Below are 17,988 nucleotides of genomic sequence, written 5' to 3'. Positions count from 1 at the left end.
CAGTTTGAACGGGCGCTTCATGATGTGGTATTTGTTCTTCTCCTGTTTGGGAACGACTTTCTCCCGTCGGTGGGCTGCCGCATTGAAGAAGGTTTCTTGGACGACCTTTTGGAGCTACTCGCCACCGATTTCATCTCGCGTGATCGTTCCATTATTGATCCCGTCACCAACAATATTCAATTTGACTCCGCCCGTTACGCACTAGACTCTCTGGCAGAGATGCGTCGCGAGCGCGCTTGTGGCGATGGTCTGTGCGTCGACAATGGCAAGGAAGACGCCACCGATTGGGGTTTTGTCGATGACACCTTTCGGAAGCAGAGGCAACTGAAGGAGGAGACGGAGTTGGCACCAAAGTGCTATGCGTACTGGACGATGCTGCAATGGTCTTTGCAGAACAGTGCAGGGGTAGTGGAGCACTGGGGCTGCTACTACCCGTATGGTACTGCCCCGCCTCTTCACTTGCTGCGAAAGTACTGCGGCATGTTGTCGTACGATGCCCTGATGGAGTTGGCAAAAAAACGCAGTCATTCGAGGCACCGTGGCGCCACGTCAGATTCGAACGCGGTGGAAACTACGGACAAACTGTGGGATGATGGCCCTGGAGATGTACTTGTGCAACTTCTCGTGCTGCTTCCCGCACGGAGTACCGCACTCCTTCCATCGGCTGTTCGCAACGCATATGGAGAGATTGAACATATGGTGTTGGCCCCTGTGGAACAAATGAACTTTGCTGCCATTTCAGCGTGGTGTGAAGAGAAGAAAGCAATGTTCACGGAGGAGGAGAGAACGCGATTCCGCGCCTACGCGTTGGCAGCCAGACCTCATATGCTTGCACAGGAGGTGCACGGGGCACCTATTCATGGGAGCGAAATGGTTTTTGTTGCTGATTGGGATGCAGAAGCATTTGCGATGGAAGTGCAACAGGCCAAGTCCGCAAGGTTGTCCGAGATTACAACAGCAGAAGGTTTGAAAAAGAGTGAGGATGGTGCCACAGCGCCAGCAGTCAGCACATCAAGTCTGTTTGTGTCCTCTTTCTTTGACACGCGTCCAGCACGCAAGACTTCATCGGCGGCGGCGGCAGCGCTGATCGCTGCGTCCAAAAAGGCTGATGCCTCGGATCGCAATAACAGAAATGAGAAGAGTGCCTGCAGCAATGAAAGTCACACTAATGACGTGCCTCTCACCCCCGCGGTGACCGTGCAAGAGACAAGACCTCGTCTCTCAGAGGAGGTTGAAATGCGACAGGGACGTGGATTCACTCTTGTCACAGCGCCCACAGAAGTACTGGGCGACGTCGCAATGATCAAGAACGTTGGTTCTGTGGTGGGTGACACCTTTGTCTGCGGTCAGCATACCAGCCCTCCCTTGTCACGGAACCCACGGACGATGCGTGTCCGCCTGCGCTGGCGTGTTGCCTCTAAGCCGTTGTTAACATCGGCGACATTTGTACCGGATCTTCTTCCAGGATACATCACCCCACCGTCCCTTCCCTCGGCACCGTCTTCCTCGTCTCATGAGACAAATAAAGCCGTTGTGAAGCGTCCTGCGTCCGCGATGAACGTCTCAGACAGCAACAGTGGGAGCAGCGATAACGGTGATTATGTCGACAAAAAGGGTGAGGTGGAAGAAGGAAAAGGGGATTTTTCTACGTGTAATGTCATTTCGGAACTGGAGAAAAAGAAGGAGGCGGTGCGGCGTCGCTTGGAGGCATTACAGTCACGCGTAGGTGGAAATGCCTTGTGATTATGGCTGTGGCTTTGCTAACTAAAGATAAACGAATAGTGGGGATAAGAAAAGGGTTAGGGGGAACTGAATCATCCGCTGTTGTTACTGCTGCATGAACCGCGGTGGCTGGATACGTAACTTCATAATGTTTTGAATTCTAAAGTACCTTCTTTTATTTCCCTCTAAGAAGCCTATTCACGCCTCCACGAAAAGAGGATTTCATCTACGTGTGTTTGTATTAATGTCAGTCCCCTTTTTTTTTTTATGGCTTGAATTTATTTATTTATTTTGGCACCTGTCCGCAGCCAGCGATAAAGTGAAGGTTGAAATTACCATTGTGACGAGAAAAACTTTAATTAGCTTTGGCGAGAGTTCCTTGGAAAGAAAAACAAAATAATAAAAGTGGAATAATTAGGTAAGGAGCCAGGGTGAGGAAGAAAGAACGGTGGGCTGAGAAGCAAAATCCCTTGAGTTGTGTAAAGGGATCAGAAGGGAGCCCACGCATATATATATATATATATACGAAAAGAGAGCGTGGAGGGAAGGGGAGGGGAGGTAGACGGCAGCCATGACGTTGTACACCGTCACCATTCACCCAGTACGATTGTTCGCCCCTTTTTGTCGGCAAGGGTGTGTCTATGTCATGCTTATTTCGCGAAAGGGAGTGGAAATCACGTCTAATCCTTCCGTGTGCTCCACGGTCGGCGAGGTGGAATTCAGTAAGGCAGAGGAAATAAACTCTGCGCGTAGCTTTCAAGTTTCCTTTGATTCCCCAAAAGACCGTCGCATGATCGACTTCTCCGTGTACGACATCACCAACCGCAGACATACCTCAAAACTGACGGGATTTGAGATACCGCTGGCAGGCATGTGCAGCATCCTTGCGGGGGAATCCATGTGCGAGAAGAAGAGTATCTCGTTTAGGATTGATGGCAAACCGGGGCGTCTGGAGGTCGTATTTCGCATGCACCCCGCCTCCGCCCCACCGCCGCCGCTGAAAACGGCCTCAGCAGGAGGTGCGAACGATTCGGCGGCGGCGAGTGGAAAAGGTGGTGAGACACAATCGTCTAAGCCATCGGGACGGCTTCCGGTCCGCGCGGTGGGGGCCCTCACAAAGGCTGGCATCTTCCCCAGCGAAACGGAGGTGGTGGAGATGGACAATGATCTGGCGCAGGAGATCGCCGCCCGCACCGCCCTGCTATTTCCAGAGGAAAGAGACCTGCAGGAAAAGGTCCGAACGCTGGAGCGGGAGATTGCGCAGCTGGAGTATGACACCCAGTACGCGGCGAAGGATAAAGTGATCTCCGGCTCAGCCGCCCTCACCGCCCTCCGCGACGAGTTAAAGCACTGGCAGAACATTTCAGATGAAATTGACGCAAAGTCTGCCCACGAGGCCGGCATTGCCCCCATTCTCCCCGCCGTTCGTACGGCCCCTACAATTCAAACCAAAGCCCTTATTGCCGAGGTGGAGGACCAGTTGGCCGCGGCACAGGCCAAGATGCGTAAGTTAGAGGCACTTCAAATTCATCGCGATGTCTCGAATGACGTCATTCCGCTCCTGGACGAGATTGAGAGCCTGGAAGCCGTGCTGATAGATTTGAAGAAAAACACGGAGGAGGGAAGTCTAGAAAAAAAGCAAGACAGCGGAACCGAGAAATACGTAGACCAGTGGGAGCAGCTTGCCGGAATGCTTTACGATAAGGAGTCTGTGGTGGAGCAACTTAAGCACACCGTGCTAGCACTAAACCGGCTGCAATTTGAGCCATATCCCGCCGGTATCGAGGCAGGATTTGCAGAAGAGGCACCGAAGGAGCTACCATTTATCCGTGACAATAAACGCCGCATGGTGGCCGAACAAAGTCTGGATGCGGCACTATTCGGAAATGATAGCCCTCCAAGGAAAACGCCGCAGTTGCCTGCTGCTAACAGTGGCAGACATGTAGATTTGTTAGATGACCTTTTCGGTGGCCCACCGCCACCTCAGCCACCCACCGCACAACCGTCGGAACAGGCAGCACTGACAACGACTGGCGCTGAACTACTTTCCGTGCAGCCGTCTCAGGACCCTGTAGAGACATACCACCCACCCGTGGCGGCAACGGTGGTCCCTGTATGGGCACAACCTCCACAGCCACCGTCAGAGCAGCAGCAGCAACAAGAACAGCGAGAACAGCAATCAGCGCCGGAGCCCCTGACCTTGGAATCAGCAGCGGCAAGCAATGTGATGAACACGGAGAGGGTTCCAGGCTCCGAAAACAAGCAGTCGGCCCCATCATCACCTTCAGCTACAGGATCAACGAAACAAATTGTGCAACCAGGTGGACCACAAAACGGGGACACATCTGCATCAGCTGATATTTCAGCGACACCGGCAGCCACGGTGTCAGGCGAGCAATGGCCGATCCCTCAGCGCTCTGGAGAAGGCGACCTGCCAGCACTTGCTGCATCGCCACTCGAATCCCAGCCACAACAAACCGCATCAGAGCCATACTCACCGATTCAGCAGGCACAGGGACAGAGTGCACAACAAAGTCCTCAGAACTATGCTTCACTGCAGGCACAGGGACAGAGTGCACAACAAAGTCCTCAGAATTATGCTTCACTGCAGGCACAGGGACAGAGTGCACAACAAAGTCCTCAGAATTATGCTTCACTGCAGGCACAGGGACAGAGTGCACAACAAAATCCTCAGAATTATGCTTCTCGGCAAGTCGGGCAGCCTCAACAGCAGGTGGCTCCATCAGAAGCCCCTGTTCCTCCTTTTGTGCGTCGTCCGGCTACATTAGAAGAAATTCCCTACACTAATTTTTACAATATTCCTTTGATGGGTCGCGCGTGTCCTTTGGATATATACTTGGATGGGAAAACTCCCACGCGCGGTACGGAGTTAAGTATATTGAACAACTCCGATTACGATTTTATTATTGGCGGTGTGGAACTCAAACAAGAGGACATGCTCTCACCATCTCCTGACAGCACGCGCACGGTGCCTACACGTCGATGGCCGCAGCAGTTGTGCGTTCCGGGTGGTGGAAGTCGCGCCACTTGTATAATTGCATTGCATCCAAGCTTTCCACGGGCTTCTTCTCTCCTTATGTTAGTAGTAGTTTACATATTTTCTAATGGCCGTTACACCCCATACGCAGCTCGGTTTGCTGTTTAGGTTCAATGTACACGTACGAAGCATTTTTAGAAAAAGAAAAAAAAAAAAAAAAAAAGAAAGAAAAGAAAAGAAAGATCGATCCTAAGAATATATATATATATATGATTGTTTTTTCAATGATGATAAAATGACTTCAGTTTGATTTTTAGGTGGGGGAATTTGGAAAGAAATGCAGAACGGCTTATTCCTTATTCACGTTTTGAAATATATTTACCCTGCAAATAACATATATATATATATATGTATGTCAAACTTTATTAATGTTACGCAAATGTCATCGTTTACACGATTCTATAACCTTTGTAATATTCATATTGGCTCGCTCCGTTGCTTGTTGTTTTTCCCGTGGAATACACGAAGGGGATAGACACACACACACACACACAGAAAAAAAAAAAAAAAGGAAGGGTGTGGAGGGGATATAGAGAGAGGGAGAGCAGTGTTCACAATAATAATAATAATAATGGCACCTTCTCCAAGAACGCGAATACGCATAGGCGTTCTTGGCGCCGCAAAGGTGCTTCGAGAGACATGGATAGCCATCCACGAGGCGAAGCACGAAATTACAATTGTGGGATGTCGCGACAAGTTACGTGGGGAGAAGTTTGTGGATGAGCTTAACGCCTTTATTCCCTTTGCAAAAAAACCTCTGGTAGGGGACTACGAAACCGTCGTGGCGTCGTCAAACGTGGATGTCGTGTATATCCCCATCCCCGTCACGGCGCGACACAAATGGGTGTTGGAATGTGCGAAACACCGGAAGCATGTGGTGTGCGAAAAGCCCACCGCCGTGTCTTCTTTAGTCCTGCAGGAATGGTTACGACATTTTGCCGCGAAGAGGCTACTTTTTGTGGACGGTACAATGTTGTCGCATGGACGTCGCGTCCAAGATGTTCGTCTTGCCCTTCACGAGATTGGGAAGTTGCGTCGTATGGAGGCACACTTTGCCTTTTTGGCATCCGAAGAATTTCTGCAGAGCGACATTCGCCTAAATCCTGCGCAGGAGCCGATGGGGGCGTTGGGGGACGTTGGCTGGTACTGCGTGCGTTACTTTCTTCACATGGTGGACTTCGTTTTGCCAGACGCGGTGATGGGTCGCGTGGCGCAATGCAGCGGTCCAAAAAAATGGCATTTCCGCCTTTTCTGGTGAACTTCTCTTTACGGTGGAAGGTGAGCCTGTGGTGGCCACCTTTTTTTGCACATACCATGCAGCTTACGAGCAGCTGGTGCGCATTAAGGGAGATGATGGTATCATTACCGTTTACGGTGCGATCAAACCTACCGATGAGGATGTTCCAACGTTCAGCATTGAGAGAAACTCATTTGAAGGGTCAGAAGGGACCCTCTCGTTCCACAGGAATGTTGAGAAACGCCGCTGTGACGAGGATTATACGTTTCAGATGGTTCAACTTTGGCGAGACGTTGGGCTTGCGCTTATGCGCATTGATCCGGAGGAGCCATCGGTGGTGGTACCGGAGAAGTCAGAACAGTGGGCACGAATGGCATTTACGACGCAGTACGTGTGCGACAAACTGATGGAGTCTGCACGGAAGAGCGCTGAATTGGCCTCAAGTCTCTCCCTCGTTGATAACAACAACGGCAACAACACCGGCAGGAAAGAAACAGCCCCCACGCAGACACCAGCAGCATCAGAAGAAGTTCATGCGTGATCAAAGGTGGAGCAAGGTGGGAGTGTAAGGAGGAGGGGTATTTGTCAATAGTCCTCTTCTTTTCTCCATTGACCTTCGCAAATATTGTCTTTTTGGATGTAGCATGGTTTTTTTTATTGCAATTCCTTTTTCTGTCTCTTTGTGCGTGCGTGTGCTTGTGTGTTGGCGGGCGGAACGCAAAAGTGCAACCCCAGTGACTATTTATGACTGCCACACGTTGGTATTGACGTCTGACACATGTTAGTAGTGGCAATAATAATAAGAATGAAGGGTAAGAGCAATCTGTTGGAATCTCCAATTTTATTTTTGGCTTGCGAAGAGATTGAGTGCTCATATTTTCTCTTCTTTTTTTTTCTTTTCTTTTCTCTATTATTTTGTTATTTATTTTATTTTCTTTCTTGTGTTTATTGGGTCGAACGCAGGCCACAGCTACACGCACGTATACATTTATATATATACTCACATACATACGTGGCCCATCCCTTTATATTAGAGCACCATCCCTTCCTCTCCCTCAGTGTTTTGTGTGTGTGTGTGTGTGTGTGCATGTGTCGGTAGGGTACGCACGAATATGCCCCCAAAGCGAATTGCTGTAAATTTATTTGAAAAGTATGGAGACATACGTATCCCGCAGTCTTTTCTTCCGGGTGTCAATCCCGTTGCGTATACAGAGCAGACCGCTCTCTTTGTGGCGTCGCCACCTGTGGAACAGAGTTTTGAGTGGGTCGGTGAACACAACGATGACGAGGTCTCTGTGCCGTGGGAACCGGCACCACCTTTGGGCGAGCAGGGCACTGCAAGAACGTCATCCCTTTCTTTCACCACGGAGCCACCCCGCAGCCCCGAAATGCGGGCGACGTATTCACGATACTTTTAATTCCATACATTATTACGGTAATGTTTTCTTTTTTTGTTTTGTTTTGTTATTTATTTTTTATTTTTGCGCCACCCTTTAAAAGACACGCATGCACCACGCCGCTGTGCACTCAATCTCTTGCTATTCCATATTGTGTTTTTATAGATGGTTAGATAGATAGACAGATATATATATATATTTGAATTCTGTGGGAATAGGAGCTGACATGGCAGAAGAGGCCATGGACGCAAGTACAAAGCCATCTTCTGGTGTAGCGCTTTTTCTTTGTGACGAGGATGCACACACACCGGCATTTGCACCAATTCAACTCCATGGCGACATCACCCTAAAGGAGCTGGCGGAGGAGTACTGCATCACTAGTGTGTTAGAGTGTGACTCCACCGGTTGCGTTCAGCCAAGGGCTGTGGCGCTGGATTCTCCGTTAGATACGCTGCGCGGCGGGAAGTATTACATTGCCCGACGGGACCTGCCGCGGGTTGGGTGCTCTCCTCGGGTAACATTCCGTGGGAAGATTACAGTTGAGGAGTTTGAAGCCGATCACGTACTAGGGCGTCAGCAGCAGGGGAAAGAGAAGGAGAATTATGGGCCTGTGGCCCTGTCGGCGAGCACAACAACGGCTGCTAATTCAATTGCACCGATAAAATCAGCGACGCGGAAACGCCTTAGACACGATGAGGAGTCCAATGATGACTATGATGAGGATGAATATGAGAAGGGCACGAATATGGACGGAGATGATACGGATGATGATGGTGTTAATATGAGCGACGTTATGGATGTAGCCAGGTGTGAGTTTGTGCCGTTTGTAGGTGACCTTTACGGCGATGGGCGCGAGGCGATGATTCGGCTTGAAGATGCCAAGCGACTGTGTGAAAATGTCGAGAGCGACGAGCTCATGTTTGCCGCACGGCACGCTGAAGCGGAGGAAATTTTGGCTGAAGCGAAGCGGGTGCTTCTTGAGCTCACTCCTTGCGGTAATACTGGTGGGAGTGTTGGCATCAACTTGTGCTGAAAAAGAAGAGTCATTGGAATTGTTTGTTGTTGCTTTTTTTTTTTGCCCTCATTTCACTGTTTTAGTTTACATCTGTTTATTTGTTGTTGTTGTTGTTGTTTTCTGATGATGTGTGTTTATTGGGTCGGAAATTCACACACTCCCAAACATCAATAAATAAATACACAGGTAGATAGATAGATAGATGGATAGATGTGTGTGTGTTTACTATTGAAAAGAAATTTGTTTTGTTTTTTTGTTTTTGTTTTTGTTTGTTTGTTTTAATTATTATTATTATTATTATTCTCTGCGCTGTAAGCCGAGAGGACTATCATCATCATTGTTTTTGGTGTGGTAACTTCCTGCTAGTGGGAAATACGCCCATGCATGTGTGTCTCTATTATTAGTAGTATTATTGGGTTTGCTGTTGTTGCGTTTTCTTGCGATGTGCACACTGTGGATGAGGGAATCCAAAATACACACACAAACGCACACACACACACACAAAAAAAAAAAAGACGTGAGAAGGAGGTGAGACGATGGACGTTGCTGTTTCCTCCCCACTACTTGAATCACTCTACAGCGAGTGTGTGCCTCTTATCGACATCATGCAACGGCATTTGCGTCGCTCCAACGGGGACCATAGAAATGGAGGCGATGTTATGAATCGATATGATGGTGATGAAGAAATTGCCTTTCTTTCTTCCGTTCAGGCGCCGTCCGAGTTGTGTTTGGCCCTCGCGTGTGTTTCATGGCGTCGTGAGGCTGCAAGACGCAGCGAACGGGGTCCACTACTCGTCTTTGTCCCCTTCCATGAGCCAAAGGACGAGGTGTTCGTGGAGGTTCCTGTGGCAGCCTTTGGCGACTCGAGGCGGCAGAGAGGCCTGCAGCTGCTGTCGCTGAACGAATACTCATCCCTATTTGCAAACATAAAGGATGGACTTCCGCCGCGGAAGGGGTTTTTTGTCACATTCCGCACACGTGAAGCGCAACAGCGCTTTCGAGAAGCAATGAATCATCTCATCCGTGCATATTCCCGCGGCGGTCCGCTAGAAGATAGAAACAGGCTGCTGAGGGCGATGGGGAGTTCCCCAAACGTCAGGGCGAACCACAAGGAGGGGAAATTTTCAGAAAGAGGGGGGGAAAATGTGCCAGAGGCAATACAACCCTCGCATGATGCAGTTTTTATGCCGAGGAGTTCAAGAGAGGCGATTAGGGCGGCATCAATCATTGACAGTCTTTTAGCGGAGCGTGATCGACGCCGAGAGGAGTATATTTCAAGTATTCACAGCTCCCCGCCGAGGAATGGGCAAAATCATAAGGATATCCGGTTTAGTAATAACCCGTCTGGCCAGCAGCAGAAATTAAATCGGGGTGTATGGAGTATGACTGCCGGAACTCCAGAGCGGCAAGTGGCAGAAGCCGGCCCACGTGTAGGAGAGCATAACGGTACGATGATCACCCAATCAGAGCCGTGGCAACAACGGAACGCGTATTCGTTTTCCCATAGCCTTCCTTCACGTGTGGAGCAGGAAGTACTTTTAAATGAGTTGCGCAGTGCTTTAGAGACCTATGATAACATGAATAGTGCGCAGGGATCCGGTGAAATGAGTCTAATGGATGCATCTCGTCGGTTTCTTCGCCAACATCAGGATTATCTCCGGCAAATTCAACAGGGCGACTGTGCGCCTGATCAATCGTCCTCAGCAGCCCGTCAAGATTATACAGAAAATTCCCTACATTTGGTGGCCGCAACGACACAGCGCCCAATCACCATGGATGGATCATCTGACGAAGCGCCGCAGCCTCCCCGAGTTGTTATTCCCCAGCAACAGCAGCAATCTATGCAGCAAACAACTCCAGTAACTCCAAATCTTGTAAAAGAAGCAGCTGAGACGTCGGTGCAAAAGTTACCGGTTCCATCGCAGCTGGAGAAGCCTACTCTGGAGCCCACTGAAGCACAGTCGGAACCACAGTGCCGTTTGCGGGATGAACTACAAAGAGCACTTGAAATAGAGTCTCGTATCTTGTCTTCCGTGCACAATATGGCACCGAAGCCGTTGGCCGACAAGCGTATTTTCGGCAGAGCTCCCAAGGCGTCGTTGCTTTCGTCCTCCTCACTGGGAATAGATGAGGAGGTGAAGAAAGAAGACGGCGGTGGCGGTAGTGATGACAAAAAATCTGGTAATACCAATTTGGCATTTGAGACCTTCAATGTGCAGCCATCATTGGCGCAGGTGGAGGTGCAAGGTGACGATGCAAGCAGGAAACAGGAAGAGGGCGCAGCGAAGGAAGTCGAGGTAAAGGCACCTACATGTGGAGCTGGGTGGAAATCTGTGCGTGACCCCGCAAGTGGTAAGAGCTACTATGTCCATATCGCGACAAAAAAGACCACATGGAAGATTGAGGATACATTCAAGGATGTGTCACAGGAAGCGAGCGTGAAGGAAATCCCAGCGTGCGGTGCCGAGTGGCGTGCGGTGACGGATCCCAACAGCGGTCGCACATACTATGTCCACAGGAAAACCAAAGCCACGACGTGGAAGCTGGAGGACACGCTCAAAGAGAATGGTGGGTCGTTTAGCGCGGATTTGACGGACCTGCAGCAGAAAAAGGAGAAAAACGCGACGGAGTGGGCCGAACGGAAGGACCCCTCCACGGGTAAAGTCTACTATTACAACAAGAAGACGAAGAAAACAACGTGGAAACGTTCTGAGACGGATTTGGACCCCTTGTGACACCGCTTGCAGCGGCAATAGTATATATTTATTTATTTATTTATTTATTTATTTATTTATTTATTATTTTCCTTTTTCAGTAGAACGCTGACACAGTTGACATAGATATTTAAAAATTTAAAAAAGTGAGTTGCCTGTTGGTGTTGTTGATTGCTAGAGAGAAAGGAATTATTTTTCTTTTGCACGTGAACATCTTTTTTTTTTTTCCTTTTGACTGTGGAGCAGATTCACGAAATGAATATTCTTCACAGAGTGTTGGTGGTGGAGTTTTCACGACTTTCTGAACCTCTTGATGAAAAGGGCACACCCCTGCTGTTGTCATGGCAATCCCTGCGCTTTCGGCTCACCATCGCCTTCTCTAATGTGAATGGGGAGCTTGACCGTGAGGGGGCGGCTCTGATGGCGGCGATGGGAGAAAGTGACTTTCACCTGATGTGGCGGAAGCTCTTTCACACGGTGCGCATCGTGCCAGTTATATTGGGGTCTGCAGCGTCGTCGTCAGCTGGCAAGACACAAAACCTGCCAGAGCCGGAATCCCGTGCGACAACAGCCAGTGGATTGCAACATGGTGTGGGGTGTTTCTTCTCCTTTGGAGTCCCGCAGTTTTGGGAGAATCGGGCCCCTGCTGAAAAAAATGCTCAATTTTTGGCGTCGAGCGTGATGGCTACCGCAGGGAAAATCCTCACCGTGGCGGCGGAGCAGTGTGATGAGGCTGTCGTGGCTCCGGCGGAGGTATTGAAAGCCGAGATGCCGAAACCATATTTAAAAGGGGCTGTACCAAGTCATCTCCATTGCACATACACGTTTAGCTACGCCTTACCAGAACTTGAGGATTTTCATGGACCCTTAACATTGGGTTTTGTGTTGCTGCTTTCTTTTCCCAATGGTAGTGGGAAGGGTGGTACGGATAGAGAGGGGGATGATGATTTCAATGATGATGTTCTCCTCCGCGCGCTTGTTCCTGTGGAGGATCAGAGAATGGCGTGGTATCGTCCCTCTTACGTGGTGCTGGGGACATGTTACTACCGGGCCCACGTAAGTAAGCTGCTATGCTGTTCCTCTGAAGCCCGACGAGTGTCTCGGTATCGTGTTTTGGTGAATGTCAATGTGGTGAACATTGCTGGCATTTCTGTGCGTGTACAGCAGGTCTTTTTTGACATCTTTTCCACCTGGATTGGGAATAGTCTTGGGAGCCTTTCCAGCGTCCCGTTGTGGTCGGAGCAGAGGGCCGGACCACGGAGTGGGGATTTGAAATACATAGAACTTCTGCGGCGTGTCGTCACGGTAACACCAGTTGTGGTGCATGAGTTTTGTGCTCCAGTGATGCTGGAACCAGAGGAGTCTATGAACTTCCAGTTTGCCATTCAACTGCTACCCCACTTGTGTTACCTCTTTGAACCAAACTCACTTGAAAGCGTGTACGGTAAGTTTCTCAGGGGTTATATGGAGGATGTGGCTGAAGAGGAAATAAAGACTGTCCTTTCTTCTCCCTCTGGTCCAATGCACATTTCCTCTCAACGCATCACCACCTCGTCCACTTCTGTAGGGTCATTAAAGCCAGTCGCTGTTGCTACTGGAGCAACAGATGAGATTTCTTGCGAAGAACTGCTTCAACTGATGTCATTCACTTTTACCTCACATGTGTATGTGTATTACGAAGCTATTTCACCCACAAGTAAGGCTTGCAGTGAGGAAGCAAACAGAAGCATAAATGGGGATGGCATATACGCTAGTCTTCAATTGCGCCATCCGGTACATTGGTCAATGGGTCTGCCGTAACGCTGAAGAAGAGAGTTGTTCTGTATTTTTATTTTTATTTCTCTATTTGTGTGAGTGTGCTGTTGTTATTTGTTATTATTATTATTATTATTATTATTATTAATATTTGCTCTATTCATAAAATAAAGCAGCGCTTATGGGATTTGTATGCTAACTGCATCTGGGTCTCTTGTTTAGTTCTCTGAGGTCGTTTCTTTCGAGGAAAATGCAAGGGCCGTGGGAGAAAAGTGTGGGAAAAGGGAACAGTGGCTACATGTTGAGAAGCGACGACAGAGAGCACGTGAATTATTTTTAAGCGGCACAGGTGTACTGGATTGTCGAAAAGAAAATTACGTCCACGGAGGCAAACACAAATGTATGGAGGAATGTAATGATGAAAGGGGGAAACGTGGAACGTGCATGCGGCTCCTCTGGAATCATCAACGTCCGCGTACGGACAGGGGCATGGCAGATGTGTCCACCTGCGCGGTGCCATTTCATTGCCAACGGCTGCCGCCGCATCTTTGCCGAGATGAATTGAGGCTTCTTTTTTATGGAATTCCCGCAAAAGAAGAGAAGGCAACATCAAAAAAAAAAAAAGACAGCAGATGGCAGGGGAGAAGTGGCCCCAACATATGGCAGTGTTTTGTGTGGCCTACGAGACGCGAAAATGGTGCAGTTCTTCGTGGATTGCAATGGCGCTCGAAAGGAAAAAAGGGAACTCCCTACACTCACACACGCACACATCTAAAAATTTTTTCGACGTGCCTGAAAAAGCGCATCTTTGCATTGCTAGAAAAAAGAGAAAGTGTGTGTACATTAAAGAGCGTTATGAGAAATTTATTTATTTTATTTTCATTTAAGGCCGATTTTTCCCTTCTTCTTTGCCGCACCGTACGATACATGTATGCATGGGAAATATATATTCTATATGTGTGTGGTGTGTTGCATGTATTATTTTTATAATTACATATTTTTTTTTTCTTTAAGAAAAGGAAAAAAAAAAAAAAAAGGTGAAATAGGACGGGGCACTTCACCAAACGTTTGCGGTCGTAGAAACACGTGATCGTTTGCAGTCGTCCATTAACAACTTCTGAAGAAGGATACAACAGAGCCTTCAATACGAGACAGAAGCCCCATTCTAGACGGATACCGCCATCACTGGTCAAAATAGCATCAACCGTGCCTGTTGACAAGAAGCACCTTCAGAGCAGGGCCAAAGGATCTCTTTATTATTGAAGTTTCTCTTGTTTCCCTTCGCACCGCCATGCAGGTCACTCGGGATAAGTTTCCCGCCGTACTTCCCAAGTTTGTGGAGCTCCTGAAAAGTTGCGACTTTTACGCCTTTGATGAGGAGATGACGGGAATCAGCACGGCAGAATTGCCAGAATCCATCACAGATACCCCCGAGGAGAGTTACCGCGCCAAGCGTACAGTCGCCAGTCGTTATAACATCATTCAAGTTGGAATATGTTTATTTCACAGGGAGAACACGGCGGCAGACTCCACTCCGGCACATTATGTCGCTCGGCCCTTTAACTTTGTTCTCTTTCCTCACAACTCCGATGAATTTAACGCCAATGAACGATCCAGGGATGTGGTTTTAAGCCCATCGTCCCTCGCGTTTCTTCGCCGACACGATATGAACTTCCAGTCGTGGGTGTATCAGGGCATGGCGTACTGTGACGCAAATCAAGAGGAGGCATTGCGTCAAAGACATGAGGAAAAGTATCGGGAGCTCGACAGCATTCGTAACGAAGGCAATCAAGAAGTAGAGGGAGTAAGTCTCTTGACGGAAGAGGAGAAGAAATGGTACGATAACGCCGTGACATTGGCAAAGACCTTCTCTGAACGGATCCAAGCAACGTTGGAACAGGCAAAGGTAAAGAATGCCGGGCAGACGGCAGGAATGGCAGAAGTTTCTGCAGCATTGGATCTCATTCAGTCCGGCGGACGAGAAGTGTTTCTTCCACCTCAGCGAAGTAAAAGTGCCCGCGAGGCACTTGAGCGGCATGTAGAGCAGCATTTTCACAATCTTTTACTCACATTTCGACGACAAGGTGCGGTGCATATGGGAATGCTGCGGGCAGTTTTTCCTGAAGAGCGCAATCGATTACGTGAAAAGGAGCAGGTTTTTCGAGAAGGAGAACTGATGAACATGTTGGGATTTCGCCTAGTATTTAATGCGCTTGTTGAGAGCCGAAAACCCTGCGTTGGTCACAACTGCCTTGCGGACCTCCTCTTTTTGCTTGCGAGTCTGGATGGTCCATTACCAGACTCACTGCCCAAATTTAAACGCCGTATGAACGAATTATTTCCCATTGTCTTTGACACGAAATACATTGCAAGCCGTCAGCAGTTTTTCCCATTGGAGCGATTTGGAGCCCGTTACTTGAGCGGTTTATTTGGAGAGTATGGATTTCGTTCCGCAAATGCGCATGTGACGCTTCCGCTGGGTTTTGAATCCTACGATCCCCTTGCGGTTGGAGGCGGTGAACGTCATCACAGTTCCGGTGTGAATGCTGGCGGTCCTACCCATGAAGCCGGGTACGATGCTCTTTTGACAGGGACGCTGTTGCTTAATCTTCTTGCAGAGATGGGAGGTTATGACGTGGCGACTGCTCCGGAGTGTGTTGTGAATCGCGTGGCTGTTTTCCGCTCACTTTTCGCTCTCAATCTTGGTGCCCCCGATGAGGATGAATATCTTCCAGAGAGCGGTGTATTGGAGCTGCGACATGAGAAGCGTGTGAAGCTTCATCACATCGACTCCTGCTTCACGGCACTATCGTTACAAAATATCGAGCTTCACCCCGTCGATGAGACACGGACGTTGGCCGTTCTTCCCTCCACGTGGTCTAAGATGGAGTCGGTTGAAGAGCGGAATCCGGGTTGGTTATCTACACACATGACATCGCGTTTCCCGCAGTTTTTTGAGGCCTCTGTTTATCAACCCACACGTGCCTGTTTGGGCGCAAATGGCGCTTTTCACACGACATCACGTGCTCTTATGCGTATCATTCTGAGATCCGCTATGCGATGATTGTTTGAGCAGCAGCAACTTTTTGTTCTATTGTTTTATTTTATTTTATTTTTTAGATTGAAACATGCGTATATATATAATCCAAGTCTTTTGGTGTGGTTGGATAAATATTTTCATTTACGATTATTTGCCGCTTTCTTAGCGGTGCCTTTAGAGGGTACTGCTTTTTTCTTGCCACATAATGTTGAGTACATTTTCCACAGAAATATCGGCCGGTTCTTTTTGTTTGTTTGTTTGTTTTTTCTTCTTTACTCTCTAGGGGCATATGGAAAAGATGTTTGCGAGGAAATCTGGTTCGCCAAATTAATATATCTCTTACCATGACGAATATATTTCTGTAAGCATTTTTTGTATATTATGAATTTCGGGAAGACTACGACCTTAGCGGATCAGGGAGTCGATAGCAATAAGACAACTTTTTATTTACTATTATTAATTACAGTCAATTTGATTGAAGGAATGGCAGTGTTTTCTTTTACACGGCGACGGGGAGGAGCGACATTGGTGCCCGCATGTTGGACTCGGCACGCCAGCATGGCGATGTACGGGTGCAGCTCGCCTTCGTTGATGAACACGGGCCGTTGGATGCGGTGGTAGCCGCCGCCGCAACAATGACAGGCTTACGCTTGGTTTCAGGAGACATCGCCATGCACTGGGAGGAGCCGACCGTTGCGGGCACTTTGCGAATCGCCGGGCGCCTCAAGTATCTAATTTCGGGGTTCGAGTGCTGCTGCCCGTCGTGTGTGTGCTGCCCGGGAGTTGGGGGTCCAGCAGGGGCTGATCATTGCTGGAGGGCAGAGACTGAGCACCGACTACGCCAGTGCCGTCGCGGACGTTGCGGATCGGAGTGCTCAGCTTTACTCTCAGGTGGAAGAAGCGCATAATCACTTGTTGGCACGCGGATCTCACACTGTGGTGGCCGGCGGTCTTCTTGCGGGACGCGGAGACGCCGTGTCAACGCGAGGCGCCCACCTCTCGGAGAGGGCCGCCAGACGGTGTAAACACACAGCCGCACCAACGGCATCGTTTGATGGCTGGGGGCGTGCCAGCATCCACGTTTCCCCAACGCAATCTCACGGGAGAGAGACGGCGGGTCAACACCCATACGTCTCAGGGCAATTTTGGGCGACCACATCTCCCTCACTCTATGCCTTTGCCTTCCCGCACCTTCCCCTTGGAAGATGGCTCCGGTGCAGAGGATCAGGTACTGCATTTCCTTGCATTGGACGTTGACACTTGGGCCCCGCGTGTATGGAATGACGTCGTCTCCGGAGTCCTCGTCGACCTCCGATGCACATACGGTTATTGTTTGCACTAAGTGGGCTCTCAGGTTCAAACGGCCATCGACGGTTTGGTGTCGTGCAGACGCGCACTGGAGATGGATCGGGAGCCCACCGATCAGCTCATGGATTTTTGGCAGGGCCCTGCCGCAGACCTTCCGGACGCTGATCGCGATAACAACCGACCCCAGCATATCCCGCCCTCCACACTTCGTGCCCGCCTTCACATGGCCGTTCACGAGGCTGACATCTTCGCGAGGGCAACCCAGCCTCTTGTGGAGCGGCGAGTGAACCAACAAAAACAACGATTGTTGCGATGTCAGTTGTGTCGTATTTATGGACACGACGCATCTACACGCAACGTGCGCAGCGCAGCCAGAGGAATTACTCGCAGCGCAGTCTGCCATTAAAAAACGGCGAGGGGCTGCCGGCTGCTTACGAGGGCGGACGAAAACAGCCCCATCCATTCCACCATCACCCACCAATCCGCACACAAGACGTCGCACCGCGCCAAAGACGCTTCATCCGATATTTCGAATCACCCGAATCAACCGACGAGAAGGGCAATGGAGCTTATCCGCAAAGAAATTCACTGTGGCACGACGAACCTCCGACATCCCCGCTTTGGACAAGCTACATGAGGGGAGCGAACGAGGCGGCTTGAGAACTGTGTGCGCCGCCAACGTGGGAGCAGAGAATGTCCCTAGCGGGCAATTTACCACCTTTTGCTGCACGCACGAACGGCC

General features: G+C 49.4%; 6 protein-coding genes and 1 pseudogene across 6 annotated transcripts, besides 17 other annotated features; all 7 read left to right on the top strand.

The window, feature by feature from the left end:
* Tc00.1047053507221.80 (5'-3' exonuclease XRNC, putative) lies at positions 1–1,743 on the top strand (the record flags this gene model as incomplete). Its single annotated transcript, XM_803967.1, has 1 exon — positions 1–1,743. A coding segment is annotated over one exon (1,743 nt), but the record flags the coding sequence as incomplete, so codon positions are not given.
* Positions 1–10,191: a sequence feature (heterozygous, non-Esmeraldo-like haplotype).
* On the top strand, positions 2,294–4,888 carry Tc00.1047053507221.70 (hypothetical protein, conserved; the record flags this gene model as incomplete). Its single annotated transcript, XM_803966.1, has 1 exon — positions 2,294–4,888. One exon carries the CDS (start codon positions 2,294–2,296, stop codon positions 4,886–4,888), a length of 2,595 nt encoding a protein of 864 aa, XP_809059.1.
* Positions 4,919–4,961: a microsatellite.
* On the top strand, positions 5,352–6,425 carry Tc00.1047053507221.60 (annotated as a pseudogene).
* Positions 6,894–6,924: a microsatellite.
* Positions 7,082–7,110: a microsatellite.
* Positions 7,576–7,613: a microsatellite.
* Tc00.1047053507221.50 (hypothetical protein, conserved) lies at positions 7,641–8,447 on the top strand (the record flags this gene model as incomplete). The annotated part of the gene is made up of 1 exon (XM_803965.1): positions 7,641–8,447. The coding sequence occupies one exon, from the start codon at positions 7,641–7,643 to the stop codon at positions 8,445–8,447; it is 807 nt and encodes a 268-aa protein (XP_809058.1).
* Positions 8,528–8,547: a microsatellite.
* Positions 8,600–8,641: a microsatellite.
* Positions 8,669–8,709: a microsatellite.
* Positions 8,711–8,731: a microsatellite.
* Positions 8,904–8,932: a microsatellite.
* Positions 8,966–11,164, top strand: Tc00.1047053507221.40 (uncharacterized protein; the record flags this gene model as incomplete). The annotated part of the gene is made up of 1 exon (XM_803964.1): positions 8,966–11,164. One exon carries the CDS (start codon positions 8,966–8,968, stop codon positions 11,162–11,164), a length of 2,199 nt encoding a protein of 732 aa, XP_809057.1.
* Positions 10,192–10,503: a sequence feature (areas merged during assembly that could not be assigned to a particular haplotype. This can correspond to areas where the two haplotypes were merged or to regions with more than two copies in the genome that were merged during assembly.).
* Positions 10,504–17,988: a sequence feature (heterozygous, non-Esmeraldo-like haplotype).
* Positions 11,186–11,229: a microsatellite.
* Positions 11,399–12,943, top strand: Tc00.1047053507221.30 (hypothetical protein, conserved; the record flags this gene model as incomplete). Its single annotated transcript, XM_803963.1, has 1 exon — positions 11,399–12,943. The coding sequence occupies one exon, from the start codon at positions 11,399–11,401 to the stop codon at positions 12,941–12,943; it is 1,545 nt and encodes a 514-aa protein (XP_809056.1).
* Positions 13,013–13,050: a microsatellite.
* Positions 13,875–13,934: a sequence feature (AT_rich).
* Positions 14,190–15,962, top strand: Tc00.1047053507221.20 (ribonuclease, putative; the record flags this gene model as incomplete). Its single annotated transcript, XM_803962.1, has 1 exon — positions 14,190–15,962. One exon carries the CDS (start codon positions 14,190–14,192, stop codon positions 15,960–15,962), a length of 1,773 nt encoding a protein of 590 aa, XP_809055.1.
* Positions 15,996–16,017: a sequence feature (AT_rich).
* Positions 16,280–17,988: a mobile genetic element.

This window comes from Trypanosoma cruzi, genomic scaffold (genome assembly GCF_000209065.1).
Source record: "Trypanosoma cruzi strain CL Brener 1047053512997 genomic scaffold, whole genome shotgun sequence".
Classification (NCBI taxonomy): Eukaryota; Euglenozoa; class Kinetoplastea; order Trypanosomatida; family Trypanosomatidae; genus Trypanosoma; species Trypanosoma cruzi.
The sequence above is the reverse complement of the archived record's forward strand: the minus strand, read 5'-3'. Positions and strand labels throughout refer to the sequence as shown.